The following is a 21,077-nucleotide window of genomic DNA, read 5'->3' on the forward strand; positions in this document are numbered from 1 at the left end:
AAGCTTCGTAGAGTATTCTGCATAACTCCCAACTTCAATGCAAGAGCATATTTTTTTACTACTTTTGACATTCAAGGCATCCAATATTTCTCGCAGCAAAGCCAGTATGCCCTAAGCAATGGTATCAATAATTTCACTAAAAAATCACTGTTAAATGCTGCGACAGTAACGTACATTTTTAATGCAGAGAAAATATTTTTATTCCTATATTACTAACTCAAACCTGTTTGCAGGAAAATTACAAGTGCACGGGAAACGTTGCGCAAGAAAGGCGATATGGCTCGCGCGCATTGCAGCGCACGCTTACCGCGACATATCGAACTTTGATTATACCTGATATGGCTGGTCAGGTCGCTTTTAAGATTAAATCTAACGTCGCAGGCATTAATTACAACTACTGGCGTTCAATCGTAACCGGTTGCCCAGTCATGTGCTGCTCCAATGCGCGTCGGCTATGCCGTGCGCGCCGCAGCGTTTGACGCGTCGACCGTTTCTTTCTCAAGGCTAGCGAGCCCACAGTCAAAACACAGCAATAACTAAGCGTGTAAACATCGCAAACCCGACTAAAAGTTCACTTCACGAACCGCTATCGCAAGCGCGCACACCGCGTCACCCTCCGGGGTCTGGCGACGGTAGAGTCACGCGCACCATGAAGCGTTCGATGACCTCCTCCTTTCGAGCCACACAACTTCCCGTAATCTGGCTCGTTATCTCCGGCATTCCCACCGCGATAACGTCCGTGTTGAATACCATAGATTGAACAGAAACTCGGCCGAGCGAAGCGGCGAAAATGAACTCGAACCGCTCGCTACACAGCTCAGGCGGCCGCCATCTTGCGTTGCGCCCGTGACATCCAATCAGGAGGGTCGTTGTTCTGCGCCCCGACCGGAGGACCAATAGCGCTTCAGCATCTATTTCTAGCTTCGTTTGTGCGTCGTTTCTTTTCTGCCGTTTGTGCGTTTGTGAATGAACGAAGATAAAAGAGACGAGCGGAACAGGAAAGACGATCGCTCGGCCGATCTAACCATATCAAAATGGCCGCGCCCGGTGGCACCGTTGCGGAGATAGAGCGCTCCGAAAATTGCCGTTTTTTCGCCCTTTTGCGCTGATAGTTTGTCACCGCGTCTGACAAAAGTATTTTTTTATGCCACTTTGCGACGCTTTTCAGCCTAAAAACTTTGCAGACGCATAGAATAGGAAACATAGAAGCCGGATATGTGGGTTTCAAAAAAACGATGTTTTGGTCATTTTTCCGAAGTTGAAAGCCGCGTCCCCCCTTCAACAAAATGCCCGCTACAACAACAGGGTTTTGACTCCCCTCCCCGTGAGTTGCTCATAGAATGCAATGCTCACGGGTTCTCAGTCAACGGGCAACTTTCTCAGAGGCACCTAATAAAGATTGGAATTGCCTGCGAATTGGGCAAGTAAAGCTTTCCAAACTGTACATTTGTGACACTGTGACCGTGTGCACATTTCGAGATTTTTTTTTTACGCACCCATAAAACCGCTCCCCAAAGCAAGCTGCTGCAGAGGAGATATGTGATGGCAATGACGATGATGTAGCTAAAGTCTACCTGTAAAGGAGCTCACTTAATATCCAGTTACAGCCAAGCCACATCAAGCCACTTGATCTCAAGCCCTGGCATAGGCACAGTCCTTGATAGTGATGCTTTCACGGGTTTGTGCAGAAGTACTTTGATTTGTACGTACAGCAAAAGGAAGTGCGAAAAAAAAAAGAAGAAAAAGAAAAAGCCCCCATGGTTTAAATTTCCACACAGAACAAAGACCCGAATATGCATTATCTTGTCACAATAATGCAAAAAATAAAAATACCGTATTTACTCGCGTAATGAACGCACTTTTTTCCCCGCAAAACGGAAGCAAAGTTGGGGGTGCGTTTATTATGCGGGGTAATTTTCCGGAAACTTTTTGGGAGTGATGAAAGAAGGGCACAACGAAACAAAGTAATCCACGATATAAGCTATGTCTCGCAGTAAATACACGCGTACACAATTGACAAACATGCAGCGTTTTTGTTGAACTACACTAGTCATCGTTTTTCAAGATTTCACTTCATACTTCATAACCTTTAACCTAAAACTGGCCGTATAACTGACATTTCGACCCATCGCCGACTGAAAAGTGGAAGACGAGCATAAGAGCAAGCAAGTAATAAAACTATCCCGAAAGAAAGTAGGGCTGAGACGCTCAGCTGACTCCACCGACTGAGCGTCGTTGTGATAGCTGTCCAACGACGCCACGCCGTAGTGTTTGTTCGTTTTTACTCCGAGAGACAACTCTAGGTTTCATGCGCGATCATCATCAGAGGGAGCGAGTACAGTTGGAAAGCTCCAGTACGGCCTTTCGTGGGACCTCTTGGTTGGAATGCTGGGGGTGCGTTTATTACACGGGGAAAAACGGAAACCTAATTTTGACGTATAAATTTGGGGGTGCGTCCATTACGCGAGAAAATACGGTAATAAAAACTTATACAGAAAGTGAGAAACTTTCTGGTAGCTGTGGGTGTGCGAGGCCCAATTCGCATCCAGTCTGACCGAGTGGCTCCGCATCACAGATGCTTTCTGCATGTACCAAAACCAAAAAATAAAACTCTCGCAGATAGCGGGCGTCCCTGGTTCGCTCAAGCCATTACAGTCTACGCTCGTTACAGCGGATCCGGCAACAACAGACTTTCGGTTACAACAGACCATTTATGTTGGTTTGTCTGGTCCCATGCATTTTAAATGAAGCCCGCTCTGCTCACAACGGGCCCGGCTAGAGCAGACTATCGGCTACAACAGACTAAATTTTAGGCGAAAATTGTCTCGACTGAAAGTTTATAGCGGACTTCCGTGATGCTGGCACCCGATGTGCTTTTTCTTTGTTTATTTTGGCAAGAAAACTGTTATGTCTGGCAACATTGCTGGCAGCCGGGTCATTGGCGCAGCCAAGTCAAGCCAGTGCCAGTGGCTTTTTTCTGTGCGACTAGCGGCATGAGCAGCAGGGTAGCTGATTTCACTGTCGGATAAATTAAGCGTAATTAATGCTGTCGAACATGGGGAAAAACAGGCCGACATCGCCAGAAGTACAGGCCTGTCTAAGCAGACAGTCCGCGCTACCGTCGAGAACAAGGCCGCTGCCGATAAACGCGACTCCGGTGAGATTGAAAACAGGTCTATCGAATACTCGAAGTGGTGCACTCAGAGGCGAGTCTGCCCTCGTCAGTTTTTTTATGTACAGTGTAGACCATTTATAACGTAACCGCTTATAGTGCGGGACCGGATATAACGCGGGTTTTTGCAACCACCGGTTTGCCTCCCATAGAACTCAATGCATAAGCATACCGCTTAAGATGCGGTTGGCCGGAGCACAATACCGTTTATAGTGCGGTTTTTCGGCGGGTCTGCTGATCGACCGGCGCAGCTGAGGCATCGTTTTAGGGTAGCTAAAGAAAAAAGAAAGGATGAAATCGGCCATCTGACGCAGCGTGCACCCCTTGCCCTCCACTAACGTAGACACCCAAAGAAAAAAAAAAAATAGGCACCCTTTAGTTCGTGCGTACCTGATAACCACAACTGACCTTGCTTGATGCACCTCGGAAGATAGCGACAGTCTCCCCATCCGGGCGCGGCAAGTTGATTTTATTAATCGTGAACCGCATGGCCCGTTTTCGCGCACGAATCGTGCACATCGGCGTTGCGCAAGTTTTTTTTTTTTTTTTTTTTCTCGTGCTTGTGTCGACGATTCCGCGCTCGCGGTGGCTTCTTCGCGTGGCGGTGGGAGGAGCCTGACGACTTGCACCAATGGGGAGACGAGTAACTAATGGCGGGAGATTCTCAGCGCTCCGAGCCGGCTAGCCGCGCCAGAGATGTTTAGGCTTACCACCGCGGTATTTTTTGATGGGCGCTTTCACAAGCAGCGTGGATGGCAGTTTATATTCCACTTTTCGCCAACATTATTAGCTCTTTTCTTGCATGAGCACTTTCGCTTGCGCCCCGTGCGGCATGTCAGCGAGCGGTTAGAAGCGGTCACTGAAACTTACTGGAACTGCCTGCACCGCTTCACAGCCAGTGCCGACACCATGTTGCCGCCTCTTACCGCGCCGCCCACACCACGCCAGTTGTATCCGCGCTGGCGTGCACTGCACGTTTTCGCGATACCAAATCTACCACGCGGTTCACGCTTTAGAACGTTGTTGCAGATAAGCCACCGCTCTTTCCCTTTCCGAACATTTGAGCCGCGCGAAGCCGAAGATTTCCACCACCAGTACGTTGCGCTGATAAGCAGCCGCCTTCGGCATCGTGAACACAAGGTGGGGTTAAAAAAAAAAAATCCCGCTGGCGTTTTTATCACGTCTTGCGGCATCTCTTCATAGACGCTAAAAACGCAGCCACGGTCTTTCAAAACAAACACAACGGAAGTTAAAGCCGCGCTCGCCGTTTGTGAGACTGCGCTTTTGCCCTGCAGCAGCGGCTGATGTTAAAAATAATACGAAATATAGACCGTGCCTTCGTTTTTAAGTGCTGTGCGTTTGAGTGATGATAAATATAGGTTGACTTGAGAGATAGGTGGCGATGTGGTTGAGTTAGCGCGTGTTTTGGTTATAGTGCGGTACCGCTTATAGTGCGGATTTTTGCGGCTCCCGCGACATACGTTATAAGCGGTCTACACTGTAATAAAAAACTCGGGTTCAGTGAAGTTCGGCTTTTATTATTCCCACGCATGCATCGTTCCCATTCCGTTCGGTGAAAAAGGTAAGAAATGCCTCAAGTAGGAGGGTTGGTTCCCATCCATTGTGTGCAATCTGCTGGTAACTGGGCGCAGTCCAACTGGTCTAACTTTCGATTTTACAGCTGACCGTCATCAGATTATTTCATTACAGCTGTTTCAATGACCAAACTAAAATCGCTAAAAATGTGGAAGCTGCCTTGAGGGAACGTCAGGCAGCGATCCGATTTGTTTGACAAACGGTTTCGGGAAAACCTGCCTCGTCGTGAGGGGATTTAAAAGAGCCTAGCTAATGCTGATGGGCACGACTGATGTTTTATAGCTGGTTTATAATTGCGCCTAGTTATATTCTTGCTTTATTTGCTCAACTTATCTTGCGCCTTTACACGCTTGACTGCACGCGCTAGGCCTTTTCGAAGTGCCGGTGGTAAGCTTTGGAAACGGTGTTTACGCAATTCTTTGCCCTCGCGCGAACACTGTGCAGAGGTGCTGCAGGCGTGTAGAAAGAACAAAGCCCCCCCCCCTTCCCGCCCCGTTGGATACTGCATACTTCGGCTACAGCGGACGTTTTTTTCTGGATTCAGAGGGTCCGTTGTAACGCGCGTAGACTGTACCTACTCACGCTACTTTGCCCCACTGAAGAAGGCAAGATTTTGTGGATCGGTGTGCGTTTTCACCAAATAAGTTTCAGTCGTGCGTGTAGCCCCAAAGTGGGTCCCCTGGTCCCCACTTTCTGTTGTCTGTTGTCACAACAAAGTTACATCACAACAAATTTTTCTGCACGCACTGTGAATTTCGTCATCTTCGGGTTTACAGAGTTCCAACAAAATATCCAGGACTACCGTACTTACCAGATTCTAACGCGCCCTTTTTTTCAGGAAAAATAGGTCGAAAAATCGCACGCGCGTTAGAATCGGATACGAAACCGAAACTGCCCAAACAGCGGAAATTTCATCCCACCCATCGCCATCGCCATCTCAAGATGGCACCAAAGCCTTTAGCAACAATTTTTCAGACTCGGGAAGCCTAGGCGCCTAGGCTTTTCTATCAACGTTCACACAAATCGTGAAATCGTTCCAGTTGCACGCTCGATAACAGCAATGGCAGCAGCGGCTCTCACGCGCTAAAAACGAGCAGTCGGCTTAAGTGTGCGCCTCCAGAGAAGCTCGTGGGATGGACGTGCGAGGCGTGGGCCACGATCCCATCGACCATGGCTGAACATTCGTTCAGAAGTGCGGCATCGCGAACGCACTTGACGGCACCGAGGACGAAATGTTGTGGTCAGTGGAGAGCGACGAGGAGTGAGATGAGTGAGATTACTTCCGGAAATAAATCGCCTGTTTCGCTCGAATTCTTTTCTTTTTTGGTCACAAAGTTCCGTGCGTGTTACAATCGGGTGCGCGTTAGAATCGGGTAAGTACGGTAACCAGGCCTGGTTAGGAGGGAGCCCAGATCTTGCCAGAATGCGAACGGCATATCAAGGATTATCGGAGGCACATCAGGTGTGTTGTAAGAGAATAAAGTTTTGGGAGGATAAGAAGGGCAGTGTCTCCCCCCCTTGCCCCTGGTACCTTTGAGATGGCCAGGCAGGGCAGCTTGCCCACCTGGGCGCCTGTGAAGCCATACACGGAGTTGGCGCTGATCTTGAGCGCCAACTGCCGACCGTCCAGCACCTTCTTGCGGAACGGGTCCGTCTCGTTCTTCAAGTCCGTCTTGGCCCTGCAAGGGTTAGCGGTAACCATTAGCAGGGCAGGATGTGTAGAAAAGGAGGGGGGGGGGGGGGGGGTTGCATAATTCCTGGGTCCATAATCCCTCACCCCACAAGAACTAAAGAGAGGAAGCGAGTTACGGAGTGAGTGAGTGACAGAGTAAGAGTGAGCGAGTGAGTGCATGAGTGAGTGAGCGAGTGGGTTGAACGAGAGAGTGGGTTGAATGAGTCAGCGAGTGTACTGAGTGAGTGAGGGAGCAAACGAGCGAGCGGATTGAGTCAGTGACTGAGTGAGTGAGCGAGCGAGCAAGACTCGCCTCTTGCGGGCACTCAGCAAGTCCTCGAGGATCTCCGGCAGCAGCCCCCTGCGCACAGAGGCCTTGACGAAGTGGTCCCCCGACGGGGTGCGGATGAACTGGTCCGGCCGGAGCTGCTCCCGCTGCTTGTTGTCCAGCACGGTGGTGTAGCACAGGTTGTGGGCCATCATGATGGAGGGGTACAGCGAGGAGAAGTCCAGCGTCGCTATGGGCACGCTGTAGAAGCCCTTGGCCGGCTCGATCACCGTGGCGCCCTCGAAGTCGTCGCCGGGCTCCGAGTGCACCGTCGGCATCAGCAGGTCCTGCTCGGCGGCCTGCGTGCACGCAATGGTGACAAAAAGGTCGGGAACAACTCGCTTGACGACGTCACCAACTAACAGAACACCACACCCTGAATACCTCGATGAATGTAAAGTGCACCACCAGGAGTGAAAACAGGGAAAAGCGAATTTTTAAACCTCATGCTACTGAGAAACAGTCCTCCTTTATTTTTGTAGTTACGGCTGTATGAAATTTGCCGCAGAGACATTGGTTCTGCCTGCTTACAAAACTGTTACGACTTTTTATACAGCCTTATAAGTTTTCTAATTACAAATAAACCTGGATATAACGAAGTTGTAAAAAAGAAAGGCAGCATAGTTTGTTACACCAAAATTTCACCTCATCGAAAATCTGCATCGAGCATGCACAAATACTACCCATGTACTTGCAAGCTTATAGAACTCATTGAGGAAAAAAACCCTTCATTTCCTCTGAAAGTAACATAGTAATACAGGGAAACTTCGGTGTAACAAAACCCCCGATCTAATGAACTTCGCAACTTTTGTTAACTTCAAATGTACGCACACCATGTATTCTTAACCTCTGTGTAACAAAGTCCCATTTGCTGAAATTTCAATGCAAGATTGATTGATTGTAGGGTTTAGCGTACACAACACAGGCAATGAGGTGCGCCATAGTGGAGGGCTCTAGCCCTCAATTTCAACGTAACGAAGTTTCATGGACCAGTAGGCACGAAATTTTGCTCGTAGAAGTAGATTTTCGGAGACGCAAGCGGTGAAATGGGGTTTCAATAAAATGCGAACGGTGACACGGGCCGTGCAATGCTGCGGATGCAGCGAGCCACGGAGACCGTGAGTGAGTGTAGTGCCTACAAACTCCTTGCCCGCAAACTGCGTGTGGTGCTACCTGTGAAGGAGTCTCCGAGTCTGGCAAGTACGGTTTAAAGAACGGCCACTAGAAACACCTGCGCCCCCGCCGCGTTCCGCTGGTCACTGTGTACTTCGTTTGTGTTCGCTCGTGCTTGTTGGGTACTGTTGTTCAAGCAAGCGCGCACAGTGCAGCGAAGCATTCGTGGTTTTTAAGTGCAGAGCACTTTAGGGGATCGCCTTGTCGTCGTAGCTCGCTCGCTGCACCAAAGTAGAGCTACACGGCATTCCGTCATAGCGCCTGTCGCCGCAGCATAACCCTGAGGCTTAGAAAGCAAAGCGGTGTATATAGCCATAAGCGTTCGAAACTCGTGAACCGCTGGCACTTGTCATACATCTCCCGTTGTTTAGCACAAAAAAAACTGCAGGTACATTTGAGGCAAAATGTACATGTAATTAACCAGCAGCACCAGCGTTCATTTAGTTAGGAGCTTTGATTGGGTTGATTTTTACGATAGTAAGCGAAAAAATAGTTGCAGTGCAACACCGGCACGTGCGGGAGGAGAAGCAAGCACAAAAAGAACAGAACTCCCGCTGGCGCAGTTTCAGGCAGGGGACGCGCGAGCACTGTGGAGGGGGGAAATTTGAATTGCATTGGGTGGTAGCAATGAGCGGATAACGGCGCTGCAGCCCATTATGGCGAAGCACTGCTCTGCAATTCCGACAGCTTGCACAATGAGTAACAGCTTCAATTTTATTTTCCCACTTGTGTCCATGACTCTGCACTGTTGGCAGCTTCTGCATCAGCTAGAAAACAACGCACATCGTACAAGGCAGTCCGGGGAGCTTCACAACTTGCGCCCATGGGGAAGCGCGCTCCCTAAGGCAGGCGCTTGAAAGCACTCGGGAGAGACAGCCGGACCCGCGAGAGACCACTAGGCTCACCACTGCAGCGGATATTTGATCGTGCTTTCCTAAGTGGAGCGTAGGATATTTTACAACGCAGTCTTCACCCACATTATCAGCTTCTTTCCCACATGAACAACTTCGTTGGCCCCTGGTGTTCCGTTTCCGCAAGCAGTTAGAAGTGGTTGCTGAAGCTAGCAGCATGTCAACTCTTCTTATTTTTTTAAGCGAAGAGTTTCATTCTGGCAATTGATAAATAGTTTGAGCTACCTGCTTTTCCTCACGGCTGCCACATCATCGGGCGGGTAGTACCCGCGGTGGCGTCAGTGCACCAGCCGTGCGTGCGCGCTGTTTTCACTTGCAGGAACTGCTTCACGCGGTTAACCCTTAAGGGTCTTGGAATCCAGAAATTTGGCCAAAAAATCGATTTTTAGAAATCGCCATTTTCGGAAAGTAGAGCTATTTTTCTACCACTTAGCAAAATATCCAGACCCGGGAGTACGTATTTGAGCCATAATATCAATTTATAGTGCAAGCTGCACCAATTTCTTTTCCATTTTATTAGCCGAAGTAAGACTATCACATTTAGAATGGTATTGTAAGAGGTGTGCATACACATATGCCCCTTGTGCTCAAGCTCGAGCAGGCTCAAAAGCTGACTTCACTGCTATAATACTTTATCTGCAGTGGTGCCCCCTTTATAGGCGGTGCAGTTTTTTCTTGGTATTTTTTTTTGCTAACGCCAACGGAACAAACTCAAGCTCAAATAACTCCGCCGTTAAAAGCAACTTCTTGTTCTAAGCACAGTGACAGTTCATCTGTAGGAACACCTCTAACCTCCCTGGCTCCTTTTATTAGAGACCATCTCCCAAAGTCCAAACCAGATTACATAACGTGCAAGCGTGTATGATCTCTGTTTCCTGCCCTTCGTGGCAGACCCGAGCATTTCCTGCCAAAACAAGACCACAGTCCCAATGTCAGACCGTTGCAACAGTCACCGACGGTGTCCTTGTGACGCCAGTTTCTAAGTTAGAGGAACTTCTATTTGTAATACTGCTACTTTTTTCTACAGTAACTGTAATAGGAAATACCCTTTCAGTTGCTTCTCTTTTTATAAAAAGAAATATCCAGCAGCAATGCTTGTTAAAGACCGACGTGCAGTTTAGGCTTTGCACTTTTTCGAACTTCTTTCTTCGCATGTCCTCTCCAACTTTCACCTTTCCACAACACGGCTTCCCTCACAGTTTCGGAGAAGAGGTCGCTAGGAGGATTATGTTCCCTGCAGAAGAGCGAAGTTGGAGGTCAATCTTTGAGGTGATTTCTTAAAAATTTTCCTTCGTCATGAGTCGAGCGGAGGCAAGAAAAAAATACTGACAACTGGACCTCCACTGAAGAGGAAACTGGTGTACCCTTGTAAAGAAAGACAACCGCAGAGCAGCCCACCAAGATCGGCACACCCCTAATGACACCAAGCGTGCATGAACAAAAAATGCAACAAAATGAGGTGAACACAACAGGGGTGGAAGCAGGGTCTAGCTTTTTGGAGCAGGCACGGGAGCAGCAAAAGTCTTATTTTGGAGCAGCTTTGGAGCAGCAAAAATCCCATTTTGGAGCAGGTTTGGAGCAGTTTAGGGGCTATTTCGGAGCACTTTTGGAGCACACTGACAGCTTTAAATAATGCGGCTGAGCGCACTTTTAAGAGCAACTAATCCAAAAACTGCATGAAAAATAGAATTGGCCAGAATTATTTAGCAGGAGCGCAATAAATCAGATAGGAGCTGGCCCCTTGATATTACCCTTTACTCGGGACTGAAACCTGCTTTTTGCCAATTCCTTTAAATGTAGCGACTTTTTGGCTTTTATTTGTATAATAATCAACACTATGTTACTAACGGTGGCTGCTCTTTTTAATTTTTTGGTAAAGTAGTTTCGAGCTAAAACAATCGCGTGCAGTGCGCCGCCCCGCTGCCGCCGTCACCGCAACCGCGAAATCGGGCGTCGCGAACGTGCCCTACTCGCGCGGCACTCGCCAAGCGCGCATCGTCTCCCATCGATAGGCCCCAACACGAAGACGGGCGCCGTACAATATGATGCCGTATTCGCAGCAAGCTGCCGCCGCCGCGTCGACCGAGAAGGCAGGCAGGCAGGTAGACGCGAAGGCGAAAGCGGGCATCCCATCAAGACGCCCGTTTTCGCGGTCGAGTCGGGCAAGTATTTCAGGAGGGGAATCCGCTGGGCTGGGACAGCGCGGGCGGGCTGCACGTTAATGTCACTGTCTGGCGCGGGGGAAACGCAGCTTGCGGAGCAGCACAACAGATGGCGCGTCAAGCGCGTTGCCATAGTTTACATGTTCTTCTACGGGCGCGACTCACAAAATTCGTAATATCATCGAAACTATTGTGAAAATTGCCAGATTTCTTCCTGTAAAATAAATAAATAGAAGTGCTCGACATTTTAGCACCAGTTAATAATAAATACTGCCCTAGTTACAAGCCGTACTGTGCTTGAAAAGAACCACTGGAAGGAATCCCGGAGCAGACGACGTCTGCCGACACTGCCTTCCCGCCACGAGTGGTTCACTCTCGCCGCTCTCTCCTCTCACAGGCGGCTTCTCAGATTTGCGCGCGCTTTTCATGTTGCGCAGACAGGGCGGCGAAGTTAGGGCAGTCTAAATATGAACTAATTGCATTGAAGATAAGAACCATCATTCACTGGAACAAATCTCACCTAGATTCACAACCAGGTTTTTTTTTATTGTAGGCTCATGTTCTAAAAAAAAAAATCAAAGCCCCTTCGTCCTACGAAAACTGTTTGAAACGCGATGACTTCATCCGCAGTAAACCGACTCCAATGAAAGTCTAGTCGCGCGAGGGATTCGTCGGCGTCGTCTGCCCACGGCGGTGGCCGGCTATGCACTGACTGACCTTGAACCGGCGAGCCTTCTTCCTTTGGCGCCTCGCGACAGAGCGCACGTCGGTGCCGTGCCCGGCGCCTAGACTTTATCGCGCCGCCGGAGCAAGCCCAGTTGCGCCTCCTGAATAATTCTTGCTCCGCGAGTCGGGCCTCGTCGGCGCGCAAACGAGTACAGCGGCTGTGTGGCGCGCTGCACGCAACTGTTTTAGCTCCACACCACTTCTTTCATTAAAGCAGCGCGAAAAATTCGGCTTCAAATGAACTTCTGATGCAAAAGGGCCGTTATTAACAGCGGAGCTGTGGTTACTGGCCGCAAGTTCGGGGTTCGTGCGCGCCGAAAACTCCCACCGAGGAACGCTAACGCGCACGTGTCCCGCAGCTCTCAACCCGACTCGACAGCGGAAAGTAAAGTGATAGTGGTAGCGGCCGCCGCAACACGCTCAGTATCGTAGAAGAGCCCTTCGCGCGGAACCTCGCGTCGTCGTGCGCATGCGCTCAGTATCGTACAATAGCCCACGCGCGCACCGGCTTCGCAGTTCTCGGTTCGTGCAGGTCCCGAAAAATTAGACTTCAATCACCATCACCAAAAACTACTGATTGATTGATTGATTGATTGTAGGGTTTAACGCGCCGACGCAACGCAGGCGATGAGGCGCACCGTAGTGGAGGGCTCCGGATTAATTTTGACCGCCTGGGGATCTTTAACGTGTGCCGAAATCTCGTACACACGGGCGTTTTTGCTTGTCGCCTCCATCAGAAAAGCGGCCGCCGCGGCCGGACCAAAAACTACCGATGCGAAGGATGTGCGAAGGGGTCGTTCGTCTTACTTCGAGCAGCTGCAAATTCCAGAGGCCATGCCTCAAGTTATAACACTAGATAACTGTTCAAAGTGCTTTTACTCATGCTGGTGACAGCCTTCCGGTAAAGCCGGTAACTCCACGAGGGAACCACGAGCACGAGTGCACTGAACTGCCGTGGCTATGGATGCGGCGTGGATGCGGCTGCGTCTATTGTGATAGATAGATAGATAGATATGATAGATATACTGTTGCCGTTCCCTTTTAAACGGGTGATCGACGGGAAATCCGGCGCTCCGGAAAGCCAGCGCTCAGTGTTGCCCGGACGACGACAAGACTCGGCTAAATTTGGCGTTGTATGCTCTCAATGGACAATAATCGCGCAAATTGCCGTTTCTGCGCAGCTTGGCGCAGCAGGGCAAATTGGCGCACAATGGCGCAATTGGCGCAGCAGTTCCACCCCTGAGTCACAATGATGATTAGCATTGGCCTTGAGTGTGCCCCTTTTAGGTTCCCTCCATCTAGGGTTTTACCCCGTGCAATTGGGGTCACCCGCATGCCTTCGTACATTTCTAGTCAATAGACTCTATAATTTTGTTTTGTATAGTAACAAAAAAGTAAAGACGTTACTTTTTTTCACAGTAACTGTAACTGTAACAAGTTACTTTTGGAGACTCTATAACTGTAACTGTAACAGAGTTACTTTTTTGGCTTGGGTAACTGTAACTGCAACACTGTTACTTTTTATACTGGTAACGTTCCATGACTGCGCAAGATGAACAGGTGGATGGCGCAGTGAGTGAGTACCTTGCGCAGCAGCTGCGAGACGACCTTGATCTGCTGTCCGCGCGAGAGAAGGTATGTCATGGGCACGCCTGTGACACGCGCCATCTCCATGTAGTTGATGACGCTCATCAGCTTGTCCAGCAGGCGCAGGGGAAGCATGGCGTCCTTCAGGCAGTACACCGCCAGGCGACGGCGTGTCTGGTCCGTGCCGTTCTTTTGGGAAAAAAACAAGGAGGAGCACATGGGGTCAAGGGTCAAATGAGGATGTAGTTGACTATGTTCAGACAATGGGATCAAGAACCGATGCATGCACACGACACAAAACTCATCATACCTTACACATCTACAGAATGAAACCACCTTATATCCTTTCCTAATCATTGTTTTTTTTTTTCTCCATACCTTGTCCGCATTATTGCAATGTTATAATCATGGGTGCTTTTGTATGATGTGCTTGTTACTATTGTTTACATATGTGATAGGGCACTGTTTTTTGATCAATTCATAAATGATTATTGTGTATTTTGGAACAATTTCGTACATACAGAAAAACATTGTTACAAGTGACACTTGATTATCAGAGACATCTGAATGAAAACGGTTTGGTTAGTTTTCGCATGTTCACCATGTTAACAACATTGCATACAAGAAAGCTTGGTTAAAAGAGACATGTTTCCTGGATCCCTTGAGAGTGTCTTGCAACGAGGTTTTAACTGTATCTGCGCAGAGTACATTTAAATTTTGATAATGTGCTTTGTTTTGTATCTCGCAGTCAAAAATGTTGTTTTGCTTTCACGTGACATTTCAACCTACATTGCATTGTTTTGCCCCCTCTCCTCTACAATGCCTTGGCACTCAGGAGTAGTATGTGATGATGATGGCTGGAGTTTTTTGGCGCAAGGCCAGCTGGGGCAAAGAGCGCCAAACAAAAGTATCTAAAAGAAAATAGTGGCTACTAAAGCCAGAACAGAAATAAAATCAATTAACGGCAATGGTGATGGCTGGTGTATAGGGCCAGATTTGATTATGCGTGATAGGAAATGAGGTTTAAAAACTTAATGTCTGACAAATACTCAAACACACATTTCACAGAAACTATGGCATCGTCACCTAGAAACAGCAATGGATGTAATGGGATATGTTGTCTGTAGATTTCTCTGAAGTGTTTGTGTCGTGTTGTGTGAAGTGCCTTGCATGTGATTAGTATGTGCACCACGGATAGGGCCTCTCCGCACCTGCTGCACTGGGGTCTAGAGGATCCCGTCAGCAGATACGAGTGCGTTGCATGGGTGTGCCCTATCCGCAGCCGACCCAAGGCGACTTCCGTGTGTCTGTTGTGTGAGTCAGCTGTGTACCGTCCCAAGTGTGGCTTTATTACATGTAGTTTGTTGTCTGTCTGTTCATCCCAGTGTGTTTGCCATGTTCTGCGCAGGTGTTTTCTTATGTGTGGCTTGAGGTCTGTGTAGGGTATCATTGTAATATCTACAGTGTTCCTGAGTGCAGCTGTAGCGGCCCTCTCGTCTGCCAACTCGTTCCCAGCGATCCCTGCGTGTCCTGGGACCCAGCAGAGGAGCAGCTCATGCTTTTGTGCATACACGGACATAATAGTGTTGAATGCAAGATTAACTATGTGGTTTTTGGGGGGCTTGTGCGATGACAGTGCGCGAACAACACTCAAAGAATCTGTATAGATGATGGAATTGGGAATTTGATTTTCAAGAATGTGTCATACAATCAGTAAAATTCAATACGCTTCTGCTGAAAAAATTGTTGTGTGCACGCTCATGGTTCTGGCTGCATTGAAATTTGGACCATGAGCAGTGCACGACACCATAGTGGAGGTTTTAGAAGCGTCACTGTAGAATTCTGCACGTGGGTATTTAAACTGCAAAGAAAGAAAGTGCTGCAGTATTGGAGCTCGCGGTACCCGATTTTTGTCAATTTTTGTAAGAGAAAGGTCACAGGACACAGGGCGAACTTGCCAAGGCAGTAAATTGTTTAAAAAGGATGACCTGTACACGTCTAAAAACGAAGCGCTGAGATCCGAGGCTCGCTCTCTCACTCGAAGTGAAAAGGGCAGAGGACTAGCAAGGGTGTTAAACATATTACCAGAAACACCCAATGATTTGAGGTCAGTAAGGATCCCATAACGCCAAGCGGTGTCATAGGCCTTTTCTAGGTCGAAAAACACAGTTAAACAGAACTGTTTATGCACGAAGGCATCCTTAATATACGACTCTAGTGCCACAAGTTGATCATTCGTGGATCGCCCCGCCCTGAAGCCTGCCTGGCAGCTCTCGAGAAGGCCGTTATACTCCAAAAAGTACACGAGCCTCCGGTTTATCATCTCCTCGAGAAGCTTGCACAGGCAGCTGGTCAGGGCAATGGGTCGATAGCTAGCAGGAGAAGAAGGGTCCTTCCCTTCTTTCAAGAATGCTACAACTATGGCATCCCTCCAAGACTTTGGAATGTGCCCCGAAAGCCATATCTTGTTGAAAAGGTGAAGAAGTGTTACAAGAGTGTCTGTGTGTAAGTTCTATATCATTGTATATGTAATGTTGTCTGGGCCTGGAGCTGAGGGTTTACACGTGCTCAGAGCACCCCTCAGCTCATTCAGTGTGAACTCAGAGTTATAAGAAGTGGCTGACCTGTCAGTGTCATGTAAGGGCTTCTTTTCGGCCACGAGTTTGTGTTTCATGAAAGTGTTTGTATAGTGTGCTGAACTGGACACGTGTTGGAAGTGTTGTGCGAGTGTGTCAGCCTGGTCTTCGAGTGTGTCCCCTGTTGTGCTGACCAGAGGCAGGCTGTGTGTTTGTTGTCCTTTGAGTTTGCGTATTCTCGTCCATACTTTCCGTATCTGTGTAGGAGTTTATTGATGTTATGAAGGAACGCCAACTCTCTCGTTTTGCCTCACGGCACACACGTTTTCCTAACGCCTTGGCCCGTTTGCACAAAATGAGGTTACCCGACGTGGGGTACCGACGAAAAATACCCCATGTCTTGTTCTGGGCCTCTCGCGCCCGCCTACAGTCCTCATTCCACCACGGCCTCCGCTGGTTGCGCTGGGCACCAGAGGCGTGGGGCATAGACTTTTCGGCGGCGTCGAGGATGTGCGCCGTGAGGAGTTGGGTAGCTTCTTCAACGTGTAGGTGTACTATGGATGTGTGGTGTAGTTTGGATGTCTCTGTAAATGTATTCCAGTTAGCTCGTGCTTCATTGAACCTATTATGGGAAGATGAACTGCTTGGGCCTTTACCTATATATGTAAGTGAGGTGGGGAAGTGGTCACTGCCATATGGGTCAGTTCCCACACCCCACTTGAGAAGAGGAAAGAGAACTGCAGATCCAATAGCCAAGTCAAGAGATGAGTATGTGTTGTGTCCTATGTTATGATATGTAGGCTGTTTATTGTTGAAAAGTCATGCTCCAGAGGATGTAAGAAACCTCTCTATCAGGCGACCCCGGGCATTCGTACAAGAAAAGCCCCAAAGAGAATTATGAGCATTAAGGTCGCCTGTTAGAATGTACGGTTCGGGCAGCTGGTCAACCAGCGCCTCGAAGTCAGAGCTCAAAAGTGTAACATCAGGAGGAATGTATATGGAGCATACCGTTATCAACCTATTAAATATTATTAAGCGTATTGCTACAGCCTCAAGGACGGTGTTCAAGGTGACAGGGTGGCAGGCTAAGGATTTGCGGGCGATCATGGCCACACCGCCAGAAGAGTGTGTGCAGCCAACCCTGTCCTTTCTGTATACCACGTAACTATTCAAGAAATTAGTGTGCTTGGAATTCAGATGTGTTTCCTGGACACACATTAAACTTGGCTGATTGGCATGCAGAATCTCATGCACGTCGTCAAGATTATTCAGAAGGCCTCTGCAGTTCCATTGAACTATGCTTTCTCTTCCCATTATTTAGTGTGAGAGCTACTGGAATGTGTATGTTTATGTGTTGTCTTTCGGGGCTGTGACTCTTGGATTGGGCTTTCTGGGCCTTTCTGTAGGCTTGGATGTCGGAGGTCGATCCTTGCGCTGCGTTGCAGGCAAGAATGGCACGACGTCCATCTCGTCGTCCGATGTCCTGGGTGTACCCGTCGAACCGGGCCCCCCGGACTTGGGCCCCCTTCGAGGGCCCTTCGTTTGACCCGCCACCGCCGCAGGTATTGGAGGCACCAGAAGTGGCACGGGCGGTGCGGTGGCGGTGTGAGCCGGTGCAGAGCCTGTGGTGTCCATGGCACCCTCCAACGCACTGGAGGATGGGGAGGCAGGAACGGGAGCGGCACCGGTCCCGACAGAAGAGGTTGCCACCACAGCCGCTGCTGGCTCAGCGAGCGGTGCGGAGGCGGATTGGGCTGCCAGAGGCAACCCAGGGAGGGGCGGGGGCGGGACCAAGTCCAACTAGCGGTACTGGGTCCCCGCCGAAACCAGATGCCGCTCCGCCCCCCGGCGAGCTGCGTTGGCGTACCTCCCCAGGGGGAAAGAGGCGAACCTCTTTCGCGCCTCTGGGAAGGTGATGTTTTCAGTGACCTTGATGTTTATTATTTTTTTCTCAAGCTTGAACCGCTCGCAGGTTCGCGAATATGCAGCGTGAGGTCCTTGGCAATTGGCACAGAGCAATTGATTGGATGAACAGTCATCAGTGAGATGGTGTTGGCACATTTAGCACAGGTTGGCTGGCCCTGGCACAAGTTAGTGCCGTGCCCGAACCGCTGGCACTTGTAGCAGCGACGCGGATTCGTGATGTACGCTCGGACGGAGCACGAGATGAAGCCTGCCTTAATGGATTCAGGAAGTGTGGAGCGGTTGAAAGTTAAGATTATATGCTTTTTGGGGATTTTCTGCTTGTCTCGTCTGATGGTGATACGCCTCACTGCAGTTACACCCTGATCTTTCAGGCCTTCTAACAGATCAGCTTCGGTCTCATTCAACAAATCGGTCTCCGAAATCACACCCTGAGAGCTGTTGAGGCTACGATGAGGAGTGACTCTGATGGCCAGATCTGCCATGCAGGTTTGCGACAGGAGGTTAGCGGCTTGTTGCTGCATCTTGACATTGACTAGAACTTCACCGGTGCGGAGTTTCTCAGCATCGAACGATTTTCCGAGGATGCCTTCCAGGAACTTAGTGATCAAGAATACGGACATGGAAGAAACAGGGTTTGTTTTGTCAACTGCCTCGATAACCAAGAATCGAGGATAGTTGTCAGGTTTCGGAATGTGGATTGTTGGAGGGATGGAAAGGAAACTTCGGTGCGGCCCCTTTTCGGGGGCCGATCACGTCTGGGGGGGGGGGGGGGGGGGGGGGGTTTGAATTATCTATATGGCATTGGAAAAAGCAGAGAGACGGGAGTACTTTCTTCTTTGACCTTACCCTGGCAGTCAAAGAGGTCCCGGAGCTCCCTGCCTGGTAGACAGGCAGGGAGCCCATCGGCCGGAGCTTGACCAAGGCTCCAACGGCCACCGTTTACGGCTTCTACCCTTCACCTTTAAACACCTCGCCACGGTTGGACACGGCTTATGTTGGGAGCTCGGGGTCCGCGGTGTCGCTGCTCACCGTCACCATGAATACTCAAGGTGCCCCGTGCGGGGCAGGAGTAGTATGTGAAATAAATGAAATAAATACAAGCCATAAACAGACTTTGCCATAATTTTCTAGGCCCCCACAAAACTTTCTAAGCCACAAACAATTCAACACACAAGCTTAAAATTTAAGTGCAACCGAATTATTTTGTAAGGGTACGAAAGATATATGCTCTCATCAACTTCCTGTCACGAAGCATCCCAGTCTTATTCAAGAGGTAAGCTCGCATGTTTAATCCTCTGTGGCCTAGAAACCTTTGATAAGGACTGTACACTTAAAAATTACTGGAGCTCCTTCAAAACTTGGCAAAAATGATTATGAGTGATGCATTTTGTGTTGAATTTAAGTACACGAAACATACAATTTCTGACCACAGATCGATCAAAGCTAAATGTGAACCAAATTGAATGTTTAAGATATAATTATTTTCTGTTCAATGCATGCCAACATTATATAGTACATGGACAAATGAATTCCTTCAATAAGATGTATTAATACACAAACATGCTGATGAAGATGATTTTGATGGAAATGATGATGATACAAGAAAAAGGACAAATTAGTGAACTAGAGCAGCTTTTGCAGGCTTGGCTTTTTGCCTACACACATCGTCAAAAGCAGTGAAAAAGTTTAGGACAACATAAAGAACAGAATTTAAAGAAAATAGTTTGCAAAACCACATCATGCAAGTGCTTTCCTGCATTTTGAATGCCAACAGGCTCTATCATAAACTGCTGATAAACGACGGCATTGCAAATACTGTCAAAAGATTGACGAAAAAAGAAAAAAGAGCCTGGGTTGACAAGGCTAAGCTAACCTCACCAGTCCTCATAAGCCTAACGCTAGCCTAAAAGCCAAAATCCTCAGAACCCTGTTCACTCTCCAACGAAATTCGCAGGGTTGTCAACCGCTATACAGAAAAAAAAAAAATATTTCCCCAGTACTTCACATAACCTTCACTATGAACATTTGCTTTTCACTTCAGTTTACTCCACTTATGAACATCATTTATGTACAGTCACACCTCGTTTTAGCGAAATAATATCAGGACAGAAAATTAGTTTGTTGCAACAGTAGAGGCAAAAATCGGCTCTAACAAATCGACAATCAGGCTGGCGCAAAAGTAGTTGACACAAAGATGCCTTTTTTGAGGCTTTGAATCTACTGAAGCAAAATGAAGAGACGAGCTAGTTGGTGAACATCCATGAGTGAAACTTAAGTGCAAACAGACTAATCCACTATAAACAAGGTAACCGTTACCTTTCGCCTTGTTGCATACCAACCGAAATGAACCGGAACATGATTATGTAAAATTACAACAGAACAAGGTTCACTTGACAGAACAGGCCTGAGTCCTTGTTTATTTGATGAAGAATGTGATCTTTGTCTGGTGGCTACTCACAGCTCTGAAAAGGATGGAGTTTTCCACAATGTCCACGAACAAAAGGACCTTTATACGTCTGCAGTTTCAGACGACGGGGGTTTTTTTCAAGTAGCTTCCAACACTCCTGGACAAATATTTCTTCACTATATCCGATATCGTGCACGGCTATCACGGTTTCAGTTTCGTTATAAAAGAATACGTGTCATTGAAATGACCAACCAAAGTTTGTATTTAGTTCGCTATAGCCGATAATTCGCTATACCAGTGTTCGTTATAACGAGGTCAAGCTGTACTTCACTTATGAACACTTGTTTTTTTCTTGCACAGCTTCAATGCCACGAGGAAAAGCCACCTGAAAGGCAACAAGCCAAGTGTAATGCTGGACCACTGTCCCTTCATTCCAACAATGGCAACTTCTATTCACATTTATTATTAATTCTTCATAAAACCCTTCATAGGCACGAATACCTTGAACTGCAAAGTACCACTGTGGTAGCAAGAACCATTCATGAGGTTCCTGAAGCTTCGAATGTTTGCACACTTCCACAACCAGCCAAGCTCACAGGCTGATAAGCCCTAGTTTACTGCTGCTTGTTTACATCTTTCAAGAAAACAAGCATAAAAAAAAAGACAGAGGGAACAGCGCCATTGGTTCAAACCTGGAGGTCAGTGATGATGCTGTGCTGGACGTCCTCCTTCTGTTCTTGCAAGAAGTGGTAACTGACTGCATTGAGGGTGTACGACCGCAGCTTGTAGTCTCGCAACAGCACCTGCATAGGCAGGCACACGGGTAAGTATGATGCAAGTA

The 21,077-nt window shown here is 48.3% G+C and overlaps 1 protein-coding gene across 1 annotated transcript in view; it reads right to left on the reverse strand.

Moving 5' to 3' along the window:
- Pold1 (DNA polymerase delta 1, catalytic subunit) overlaps nucleotides 1–21,077 on the reverse strand; it is a 94,525-nt gene that overhangs the window by 34,377 nt on the left and 39,071 nt on the right. The window contains exons 9-12 of the mRNA XM_077689335.1: nucleotides 20,929–21,039; nucleotides 13,325–13,516; nucleotides 6,754–7,067; nucleotides 6,300–6,447 (exon numbers count right to left, since the gene is read on the reverse strand). Coding sequence (XP_077545461.1) covers nucleotides 6,300–6,447; nucleotides 6,754–7,067; nucleotides 13,325–13,516; nucleotides 20,929–21,039 — 765 coding nt within the window. The remainder of the gene's footprint in view (nucleotides 1–6,299; nucleotides 6,448–6,753; nucleotides 7,068–13,324; nucleotides 13,517–20,928; nucleotides 21,040–21,077) is intronic.

The sequence above is a fragment of the Haemaphysalis longicornis genome, unplaced genomic scaffold (assembly GCF_048455015.1).
Source record: "Haemaphysalis longicornis isolate Haplotype H1 unplaced genomic scaffold, Haemaphysalis longicornis Haplotype H1 scaffold_10, whole genome shotgun sequence".
Lineage (NCBI taxonomy): Eukaryota > Metazoa > Arthropoda > Arachnida > Ixodida > Ixodidae > Haemaphysalis > Haemaphysalis longicornis.